Raw genomic sequence first — 12,081 nt, forward strand, 5'->3', positions numbered from 1 at the left:
ATAATTAAGGATGATGAAAACCATTTGGCATATGTTGGTTCGCCCCTTTCACAATAATCCTAACATCCATTTCTTTTTCAAACACTCAATTAAGTCTTCAACTTTTCCTACATTTTTTGCTTCAATGTCTTATTTGCAGGTGAAATTCAAGGTTTTACATTCTTTATGAGAGAAAACACTTTCTGGCACCTATCTACTTTTCCTCTTACTAATTTGAGAAACCCTATTTCTAAGCTCCTAAGTTTAAAGTTACCTTGATTGTGGTCACATTCTTATTACGAATTCCCATTTTGGTGTCTCTCCAAATTCCTCTGGCACCTTCTCCTCCTTCAAGGAGCTCATCTTATTTCACTTAAATATCCTCATTGTTTACCACCTTCTCACCTTCACTCAAATTTCTCCCCATGCATCATTTTATTTGTTTCCCTACACTTTATACCCAGCAGCTCGTTACACTTGCTGACCCAGAAACACTACCATCTCAACCTCACTTGTCATGGCTGGACCATAACAAGTGTTCCTGATGAAGGGCTTTTGCCCAAAATGTCAATATTCCTGCTCCTCGGATGCTGTCAGACAGCATCCGAGGAGCAGGAATCTAATCTTGACTCTAATCTCCAGCATCTGCAGTACCCACTTTCTCCACAACAAGTGTTTCTGGACATTACTCTCTGTTCTGAAACCATTCATTATTCCAGCATCATCTTGAAGACCAAAACTAAACTCCGAACCAAATGGCATCATGAACACTCTCTCTCGTGCCCCGCTTCCTGATTGAGACCAACTAAGGTTTCTTGCAACTTTCTCCCAGCAATTATCCTTGACACCAGCTTTATTGTGTGCACAACTGATTTCTTGGCTCAGGTTCTGACTTGAACCTCTCTTACATATTATCAATATACATGACTTTCTGAGGATTGAAATTACAGAGGACATGGCACCATAACATACAAGACAATATTGGGAGCATACTGAAAGAGCCTCCAGACCTATTTAAATATCTGGGCATTCCCTTCAACATACTAGAGCTGTGCTCAATGTTAAGGATCTTGCATCGTTAAGTTTCACCGGTGGTTCTCTGCAATAGTTTTGGAAACTAGAAGAGACGTGGATATGCCTTGTTTCCAAAACAAACTACTTTACTACTTGATTCTGAAACAGAATAAAGACACAAGATTGCCAAAGGACAAATGAATCATGGCAGTTCCCTACATTGTGGGTATTAAAATGCAATTACACACTAATTGGATGTTAACAGAGTGAAGACCTTTTCACTTGACAAAATCATTTACTTTACAGTAGTGACTGATAGGCACTTGAATGCAACTCTAAGCAGTCTTCCAGATACTGTTATTTGACCAAAATTAATGGCCTGTTTGTTCAATTGTCTTTTTTAGTGTCAAGTGTAATGAACCTAGTTTCTCAGGCAAACAAGTCATTAATGATGTGTCTTTATTGAAGCAAACTGACTGACCTGCCACAGCTCACACATTTCTCTTGGAATTAGCTAGTGTCAGACAAACTCTGTGCAGTAATGACCACTTCCTGTTTCTTCACAAAGTCTGAAATGCTCTCTGTAAGATAATGCAATGTTCTTCCAGGGTGTCTGGGGTAAACTATTACCTCATTACACAAAAGCTCAAGGAAGATTTTGGATCTTTTGGGTTTCTACTCTCTTGTAATCAGAGGAACAGGAGATTTAGGATGTCTTGTGATGCTTAGATATAAGCCTAGTTTCTGAACTTCTCTACTGGTGCCCTCTCTCATTCATCGTCCAATATCATTAGCAGAGGAATTCTCCCTGGGGAAACAAGACTGCAAACCTCTCAGACATTTTACGGAAATTTTCCACACAAAAAAAGTCTTGAATCCAAAACAAAACATAATGGCATAAGAAAACATTAATTCACTCTCAATACTCTTGCTACAAGTTCCTCAGTGGCTGTTTTGATTTGTCATCTTCGATAGTGGTGCATGTTAGATGGATTCAGGAAAGGTTATGTCACCCTGACCCAAATCCATCCTTAGACATATTTCATACCCTCCCTCAGTTCTGATGGAATTTAGAACATAGAGTATAAAATTGTGGAATCATTTCTTCTTCCTAAATGCGGGCTTCCTTTCAGAGAGAACAGCCAGGTATTACCAGCTAGAGAGGTGCCATAGAACTTGCCATATCCCAAGCTTAGCTGTTCCAGTTTAGCTCTAACATTGGCATCTACCTGCTAATGTGGAAAATCACTCAGGTATTTCCTCTACACACAAAGCAGGACAAATCCAACTTGGCCAATTGCCGCTCCATCAGTCTACTCTCAATCATCAGCAAAGTGATAAAATGTATCATCGACAGTGCTATCAAGCAAACACCTGCTCAACATTCAAGAATCCTGATATCATCCAGGACAAGTTAGCCTGCTTGAATGAAACCACATCCACAAACATTCATTCCCCACCACCACTGCTCAGTAGCAGCAGTGAGTACCACCTACAAGAAGCACTGTAGAATTTCACCAAAGATATTTAGTCAGCACCTTCCAAACCCATGACCACATTCATCTGTATTATACTCTGTTTCAAAAAATAGTCTTTTGGAACTAAGGGGCATCCACTTCACTTCTAGTTTTCAAGACAATAATGGGGTTTTAGAGGAAATGAATGTTAAATCAGGATAGGTTGAAAAGGTGGGCTGTTGAGTGACAACCTGGAGAAGTTGTTCTAAAAGGTACAAGACAGTGACACTAAGGACAAAAAAATGAAAAAGGAAGTTAAATGAGTGACTTAATGTTGAATCAGAGAAGCTACTTTTGTTGGTGTCTTTAAGACAGCATGTAATGGCTCAGTCCTCTCTGTCACAGAAGTATCAACTTCCATTCGAGCCTTTAGTCCTGGAGGCTGAAATTTCAAAGTTTTTGAAGATCTTAGCAGCAGCTATTAGAGGCACACGCAGATCCACGGTCCTGTGAAACAGTGACAGCTAGGGATTACTTGCAGATGGCTGCCTTTCACTAGAAAGCAGCACTTGCCAGGCAATAGCCTTACCATTCCTAACTTCACAGAGGTGGCATTAAGGAGCTGATACCCAGCTGCCTGCCAGGCACAAGCTCCAGATGTGCAGCCAGTCATCACTCAGTTCAAAGAGTTAGCAGCCATGAAAGGAGCTTCACCACAGTGCCATGAACCCTTAGTACAACAGCAGCAAATCATTTCCTGAAAAACTTGCTTGAGGCTATGCACTGAATCAAAGGTCAAACACATATATACTGGGAAGTATAGCATCATGACAAGCTTCTTGTCATGAATAATAGGTGTATTAAAGCATAAATCCAGGTAATGATTTTATTTTTGGGTGAGTGGGCCATTCAGCCCATCAAGCCTATTTTGCCACTCAGTGATATCATGGTTGATCTGTGGACTTATTTGTCTGCCTTTGGCCCAAATCCATTAAAACCTATGCTTGATAAAAATGTGTCTATCTCAGATTTAAATTTAACAACTAACATAGCAATGTTGATTCTGGAAGAGATTTCTAAATATCTACCAACCTTTGTGTGTGAAAGTGCTTCCAAACATTGCTCCTGAACAGTCTGACCTTATATTTGTAGGGTCCCTATAATAGTCTCTACTATTTGTAGGAGATGCAATAGTGTCTTACAGATAAGTATCTCAAATTCTGCCTCACTCTTGCTTTTTCCATCCTTCCCCGCTTCTCCATTAAAACTGTAAATGAGGAAGAGTTGAAAAGCAAACTACATTGTTGTGACCAAGACTGAAGCCATGAAATGAGTAAGGCTGAAACCACTGAAGATGAGTGTTTGTATATAATCTTCCTTCCTTCCCACTTCACCCTTATCCCATAATCTTTTCTGTTTCCCGAGATGCAAATTGTATAGCATGTACCTATTGACCTTCTCCTCCCCACCATCCTCACCACAACCCAAAGATGTGGAAGGTATGTTTTGGGTAATGGCTTTTTGTGTGTAGGAGTTTTTTAGTTATTCTGAAAAAAATGCTTTTTTTGTTAACTTTTGCCTATTGTCTTCTGACAATTCAAATACTGTTTAAATAATGTTTCTCTTGTGTGTTGTGGCATTACGTTTAAAACAAGGTTTATAATTATTGAGGATACCAATCAATTCTTTGAATTCTACTTAAGTGTGAATTCAAATACTCAATATGTCAACACAAACACACAAGGTATTGCTAAAACAAGACTGCATCACCTGATAAATGAGATAGCGAGACCAAAACAAGTGCCACCGAAAACCAAACAGGAGCCATAAAAATATGTTTAAAAACATTTCCAACCTGTAACCAATCTGAACTTATTACCTGGGATTTCCACCCTATAAGCCCTGGAGAAGCCTCAGCAGAACTTGTTCTCAGGCAATCAAATGTCCTTATTCCCATAATTTAAGGTGGAGTCTGAATCTCAGATTGCAAAAGATCACTTGGATTGGTGTGCAAATCATATTTCCCATTTTGTGAGTGATGTAATCTCCAGGGTGATACTTTGTACCTTATCTTAGGTAAAAATGCTTTGACATCAATGCAAAAACAGTGGGTGTTTATAACTAGCGTTCATTCTGATACTGGCAGGTTTTACCTCAACCAAAGTTGAAAGATCAGTCAGCAACCTTCAGAACAGATTTCTCCCTCCATTATTGAACATTTTCAAAAGCTGCTTTCAAGGAAAATTAAGCACAATTTATAACTTCTTTTTCAACAGTGGTGCATTTCTATCAACAGTAATGGGAACTTTTTAAAATAATGTGCCTAATATATTCTGACTTCAATATTCATTGGCATAATAATGATTTTGTTACAACTATTAATATGCTATGTGTTACACATATGCAACAGCATCAAGCTAAATATAGGTGAAAATTTATTTCTTGATTCAAAGTACCAACACAAATAAATGGTAGAAATCATACTTTTTTGAAATGAACATCTCATTCAGGGAAAATATCACCACTCAAAGAATGAAGCTCAGCAGGTAGCCCTTTCCCCATGATTATGGATGAATGCCTTTGGTTATTGTGCTGTTGAAATGTATTGTTCTTATTATTACTACTAGAGAGCATCTCTGCTTCCAAATACAATCCAACATACAATGAAAATCAGATCTGAATATTTTCTTGGATAAATGTCCTATAAATGAGAAAGAACTCAATACAGTTGTGTGGAATGTACAATTGGCAATATTTCAAAAAGATTGTTCAGGATAATGTACCATGGCTACTGAAAACAGATTAAAGACTCAAATAACAGCAAAATATTAAAGATACTGGAAATCTGAAATAAAGGATATTCCTCTTTGTGATTTTATGCTTGCAAGTTTCAGGTTTATGCTGTTTGAATCAAAGAGTCACTGGAGCCATAAACGTCCTTTAAATAAAGTCCCCATTCTTCCAGTAAACTGTATTATAAAACTCACGTACACAGTAGCTGTTTGTCAGTGACCAGAGTCTCCAACTGCTCCGCAACAACAATACTGAACAGAAACACATATTGCAACTTTCTACTGACAGCTATTCTTTTAATCATCAACATGAAGAAAGTCTGACTTCTTCAATAAATGAGAAACTAAAATGCATAATGGTGTATACTGTGACAATGAAAATCTGTTCTTGTTCTGCAAATGTGTGATTGCAATAAGTTAATTCTAAATAAAACTGGACTGAAATGACACTCAACAATTATAGACCATTCACAGTACAAAAGGAGGCTATTCAGCCCTATATGTCTGTGTAAGCATGATTAACACAATCTGAGACACACCTCTGCCATTTTCTTCAAATTTGTTTCTCTTCAGTTCACCATCGAATTCCCTTATAAAACCATAAATGAATTAACCTCTACCACACTCTCAAGCAGTGTATGCCACATCCTAACTGCTTAGCGTGTAAAAGGATTTTCTTCATGTCAGCAGGATGGCACAGTGGCTCAGTGGTTAGCACTGCTGCCTCACAGTGCTAGGATCCAGGTGACAGGCTGTGTAGAGTTTGCACATTCTCCCCGTGTCTGCATGGGTTTCCTCCGGATGCTCCAGTTTCCTCCCACAGTCCAAAGATGTGCAGATTAGGCGAATTGGCCATACTAAATTGTCCACAGTGTTCAGGGATGTGTAGGTAAGGTGCGTTAGTCAGGGGAAATGTAGAGCAATAGGGTAGGTGAATGGGTCTGTGTAGGATACTCTTCGGAGGATCATTGTGGGCCAAATGGCCTGTTTCCCCACTGCAGGAATTCTATGAATAAAAAAGCATTGGTTCCTTTGGTTCACAACCTCTCCATCAATAGGGATAGTTTCACTCCAGTTATAACATGATATTGTGTGACACTATTACACAGTATATCATATCATAGTCAGGTACCAGTATTTCTGACATCACCTGCAAATCATTGACTTAATGATCTGTAATCTACATGTCAAACTTCAAAAGAAGTAATTGTTACCTTCAGTGTTTCCAGAACAACACAAATGATGATTGATCAGTATAAATCCTGCTGTTCTACTGCTAGACACTACAGGCTTAGTTTTATCTTGTACTTTCACATAGTAGGTCACAGAGAAATGAACTGTTGTAGAGTACAACTGTAATTGATTGGAGATGTTTAATTAATGACTACCAGTTTGAATGGTAAGGATCAAGTTACGTCTGTCAGGGTGATGAATTAGGCATCATCTTTAATCAATAATATTGTCTGCAGTACTTGAAATCCTGAACAAAAAAATACAACCAGATAAGGTTTTCCCCGGTTTTATGTCACTTTTTTTTTGCCACTCTCTGCCACACTTTCTCATTTTTTCTTGTACTTGTCTTTAATTTAAGCATTTTTCTTGAGTTTGTTATAAAGAATGGTCTCTGTTATGATGTTCAAGTGACCTTATTAATTAGTAAAACCAAGCAGTGAACATCAGCAGGCTATGAAACCATGGATAACATCACAGCTCGGCTCATTACAACATGAGAAAAATGAATAAAAGTTAGCTACCTCTCCCTTCAAACCTTTCTTCCATTCAATAAGATCATGGCTGATTTGATTCTAGCCTAATTCCACTGTCCGGCCCGGCCCCCTCATTGCCCTTGATTCCACAACTGATCTAAAAAAATCTTACTGTCGGGAAAACATTCCCTTAGCAGGTGTGCTATAAAAGCCCTCAGAATCTTACAACTTTCATTACAATCACCCGCTTTGCAGATAAACTTGAATGAGGAAAGAACCAAACTTTGCTCACAGGAAAATCCCATTGATACCAGAAATCAAACAAATGTACCTTCTCTGAACTGACACCTTTAATAAGGAAGTTCTATCTAGTTGCAGTCTCACTAGCACCCTGTACAGTTGTATCAAAGATTACTGATTTTTATACGCTGTCACTGTTGCAATAAAGACCAGCAGTCCATTTGCTTTCTTAATTGCTTGCTGTTTCTGTATGCTAATGTCTTGTGCTTCATATGCAAGGGCATCCAAATCCCATCAATCAGTATTCTGCAGCTCCCCTCCATTTAAATAAATATGCTACTTTTGTATTATTCTTACAAAATAACCTCACATTGAATTTTACAAATTTTTTCCACTTTTTTAATATTCTCATTGCAGACTCTTTGAATCCTCCTTCTCATAACCTGCTTTCTTGCCTACCTTTCTACCACCAGCAAATCTGGCCAGAATATATGTGGCTCCCTTCATCAAAGTTAATATAGTTGAGACCCCAACACTGATCTGTGCAGTGGCCAACTATGTCCAGTTTCCAACTCGAAAGTGATCCATTTATCTATTTCTGTTAATTAGCCAATTTTCTATTCATGCTAATACTACCTCAAAACCATGAGCTTTTATCCTATGTTGCTAGTTCCAGCTAAATATGAAAAATATATATTGAATTCTACCTATACTTAAATAATATTTAACACAAAAAATTTTGTATTTCTAAGAACAAAATTCTCATAAGTTTGTCCCTAAAATGTTTTAAACACAAATTTGGTGCTTTACCTGGGCACACTTGCTAAATATGTGACAAGTTGCCGGAGATCCTCTTGTTTTATTCTATCATGATTACTCCGAGCTGGGAATGTTAAGATTGGGCCACCTCTTTTATCACGTCCTCCTGCAATGAAATTATATGTATTGACGTAAGCCTTTAAATTAATTCAGTATGGATTTACAATTGATGAAGAATTTGTTTAAATTCATTGCATGTTTTCTTGTGTGTACTGGAATTCAGAAACAATGCCTCCCCAGTTTCTCAGCTCTGTAAAGATATCAGGCTGAACAGATTCTGTAAGAGTGCTGAGGCTCCTGCCAGCTGAAACCTAGCCTTCCTAACTGCAAATCCAGGTAAAGTACTTCATCCCACATTCTCAGTAATGTCATTCCCTTATGAATTCACTTCTTTGCTAATAAGAACAGAAAAGCAGAATATTTTCTAAAAGGCATGAAACTTTGAAATGTTAATGTTCAACACTTCTTGGATGCATTTACACAAGGAACACAAAGTTAGCTTATTGGTATAGCAAGCAAATGGTATGTTAGCCATTTTGCCAGTACAAATCTAAGAAAGCCTTGCTACAACTGTGCAGGGCTTTGGTGAGACCACAACTTCAAATCTGTGTGAAGATTTGAAGTTGTGGTCTACAAATTAAAGAAAGAAATACTAGCATTGGAGGCAGTACAACAAAACTTTAGTAAATTGGCTCCTTATTCTATGATGAGAGGCTGTTTAACTTGGGTTTATATTTTCTGGAGTTTAGAAGAATGAGAGGTGATCTCATTGAAGTATTCAAGATTCTAAATGGGCTTGACATGGTTGATGCTTTGAGGTTGCTTCCACATACTGGGACTTCTGGAACACAAAAAGCACTGGTCTTGTTTGAAATGAAATGCAACCATGCATAAATGTCCCTCCTCATCTGTTGTAGTCATGTGACCTCTTCCATAAGACACAAAAATTGTAAGCAGACATCATCAATAAAAGACTGTGTGTTGAACATACTGCTGTGTTGTACACTCAAACAGTCTCAGGATAAGGAGGTTGATCATTTAGAACAGTTACAAGGAGAAACTCATTCACTTAAAGAGTTGTGAATCTTTGGAATTCTGTACCCCAAACTGTTGTGAATGTTCCATCTGTGACCAAACATAAGCTTGAGACAGACAGTTTTTTTTTGTCTCTCAGTAAATCAAGGGATATAGGTCATGGATGAAAAATAAAAATTTTGGCCATCATTGGATTTGGCAAAATAGGCCCAAAAGGCCACATGATTTACTCCCGCTTCTAGTTTCCTATTCCTTATCTGCTTATGAATAGCTTAGTTGTGTCAGTTGTCAGGCACATTTTAAGAAAGGCCTTCAGCTAACAAAGCTCACGACCAGTTTGCCCTGCCATCATTGTTCTCCATTGCTGACAATTGCATAATAACGGGCAGGTTTCTTCTATAGTTCCCTTTTAGGGGTTATTCTACTACTGTTTTATGCAGGTATTTCCCCAACTTGCTCTAAAACAATCACTGATGGCATAATTTTGATCAAAATGACAACTTATGCAGTGTTTAAGACTACTATCCCTCTGGTTGGTGCCCTTTTAAATTTTAAAATACCATTTTAATCCTAGCATTTTACACTGTTACCATGACATGAAATTCTGGGATTGCTGGCAGATGCCACGGCACCATTACCAATTGTCATAAAAATCCCATCTGGTTCTCTGATATCCTTTAGGGACTTTCAGCCCCACAGCAATGGGGTTGTCTCTTATCCACCCTGTGAAATGGTCTAGAGGGCCTGTCAGCCCATGGCAATTAGGAAAGGGCAACATATACCAGCTTTGCAAGTGAAGCCCCAATCCGATGTAAGAATAAAATCAGACATAGCTAGTGATTTGCAGCTGGTAGTTGATAAAATGAAAGTAAAGTTATAAACTGAAAAGTATTGTTCTTTCAATGCATTATTGCAAGGTTATAGTGTCTCTCTTAAGCTTGGCCACCCTGAAGCAGTCAGTGGAATCTCTTTGAAACTCAGGCACCAGATGAGGGTTTGTTGGAAATTATAAATATTGCCCTTTGTGGGTGTACTTCTGTCAGGCTCAAACAGCTGGGTCCTCCTTAATAAATTTGAATTTATTATAGATCAATGTTTGGAAAACACAGCAAACTTGGGTAGTATTTTATTATTACTAACATAAAATGGCCATATCAGCAATTCCAAATAGAAATGGACTTTCCTCCCTACTCCTTTGAGGTGAGTTACCTTTCTCTAGAAGGAGCTAATAATGCTGTGATTTTATCAAGCAGGTCTAGCTGGAAACACTGAGGATAATGGGTTTGATTCTGAGCAAAGCCTAATAAGTCCTGTACGGGACAGTACTGTTTCGAATACAATGTTAATGATAAACACCTCTTTATCTTTTTTCATTCACGAAAAGTGGAGAAATAATATGAGAAGCAACTGAACTTTTTATTCAATTATGGAAAGCATCATAACTGAGGTTAATGCCGACATTGATTGATGTTTACATTCTAGGCAGAGCTTTCTAGGCAGCAATGCGGCAAGAGAATCCTGGAAGATTTTGCTTCCTCCATAAGCACCGATGCAATTTCTATCACTCTGATTACCACCCACTGAAATCAGTCCTGTGACATTTCTGGTCTGTACAGCTTAACTAGTCACTGGGAAAGAGCTCAGTTATTAGATCAGCTTATTCTCAATTTCTCTGAAGTCTAAGCTGTATAAACTGTTAATTTAGTATATCTATACTCACCTGAAACAAAGGCTACCTTTTCCTTCATTATAGGCATCACATCAGATACTTTTAATCCATCATTTCTGAAAGGTCCTGCAAAACAAACATTTGTAATTATCTACTTTGGAAATCTTCAAAATATAGTCACTGAAGATGAATACGACTCCAGGTAAAATTGATTAACAGGAAGAACTAAACCCCTTGTGCATCACACAGACTTCCTGTTTAATAGACTACTTTGAGTACAGATTAATCCATACTTGAACAGACATCCAAAGTACTCACGAGACTGATATTTTATACAGCTGGATGTGAACACCTAATAGTATCAAGAAAGTGTTCCTTGAGCACTCCCTTGCTAAAAACTATTGATTTCAGGGTGTATTTTTTCCAAGACTGATAAGGAACCATTTTTTTTATGGTTGGAATAAAACCCAAAAACAAAAAGATGAAAAGCTGCTCTCAAACAATCCTGAAAAGAAATTGTATTAAAAAATCTATAAACAGCTGTCGAACACTCCACAAGCATCTCTTTCAGCAGACTATGTCCGTTCTATTTCCAGTCGGATGACATGTCTCCTGGGCTTTGCAGAGCAGCTCTTAACCAAGGATTGTCCCATATCAGATGAATTCTATTAAAGCAAAGACTTGTAGCTACATAAGAAGTCCTTAACTTACCAACAGTACTTATCTACTTAAAACTAAACAGAGGCAGAAATCTACGCAGGAGCATTCAATTTTGGTCTCCTTCCTATCATAAGGATGTTGGTCAACTTGAAAGAGTTTAGAAAATATTTACAATGATGTTGCCAAGGTTGGAGGGTTTGAATTAGAGGGAGAGGCTGAATAGGCTGGGTCTGTTTTCCCTAGAGTGTTGCAGGCTGAGGGGTGACCTTATAGTGGTTTATAAAATCATGAGGGGCATGGATAGGATAAACAGACAAGGTATTTTTCCTGGGGTGAGAGAGTCCAGAAGTAGAGAGCATAGGGTGAGAGGAAAAAAATGTAAAAGGAACCTAAGGAGCAACTTTTTCCACACAGAGGGTGGTGCTTGTATGGAATGAGCTGCCAGAGGAAGTGGTAGCAGGCTGGTACAATTACAGCATTTAAAAGGCATCTGGATGGGGAGATGAATAGGAAGGGTTTAGAGGGATATGGGCCAAGTGCTGGCAAATGGGACTAGATTAGATTAGGATATCTGGTCAGCACGAATGAGTTGTACCGAAGTGTCTATTTTTGTGCTGTACATCTCTATGACTCCATGACTATAATTCTTCAACAAAGTAAGAAAATTGACAACTTGAGAATTTTTCCCTCAAAATTTAAATGCATACTTT

The 12,081-nt window shown here is 38.1% G+C and overlaps 1 protein-coding gene across 10 annotated transcripts in view; it reads right to left on the minus strand.

The window, feature by feature from the left end:
* The window catches only part of kalrna (kalirin RhoGEF kinase a), a 734,910-nt gene that overhangs the window by 429,275 nt on the left and 293,554 nt on the right, over positions 1-12,081 (minus strand). For all 10 annotated transcript variants that reach the window (XM_087989060.1, XM_043693728.2, XM_043693729.2 and 7 more), the window contains exons 2-3: positions 10,763-10,837; positions 7,999-8,113 (exon numbers count right to left, since the gene is read on the minus strand). In XM_087989060.1, the coding sequence (XP_087845186.1) occupies positions 7,999-8,113; positions 10,763-10,837 (190 nt within the window). The remainder of the gene's footprint in view (positions 1-7,998; positions 8,114-10,762; positions 10,838-12,081) is intronic.

The sequence above is a fragment of the Chiloscyllium plagiosum genome, unplaced genomic scaffold, assembly GCF_037043375.1.
Source record: "Chiloscyllium plagiosum isolate Xiang-an unplaced genomic scaffold, Cpla_swu_hap1 HiC_scaffold_7, whole genome shotgun sequence".
Lineage (NCBI taxonomy): Eukaryota > Metazoa > Chordata > Chondrichthyes > Orectolobiformes > Hemiscylliidae > Chiloscyllium > Chiloscyllium plagiosum.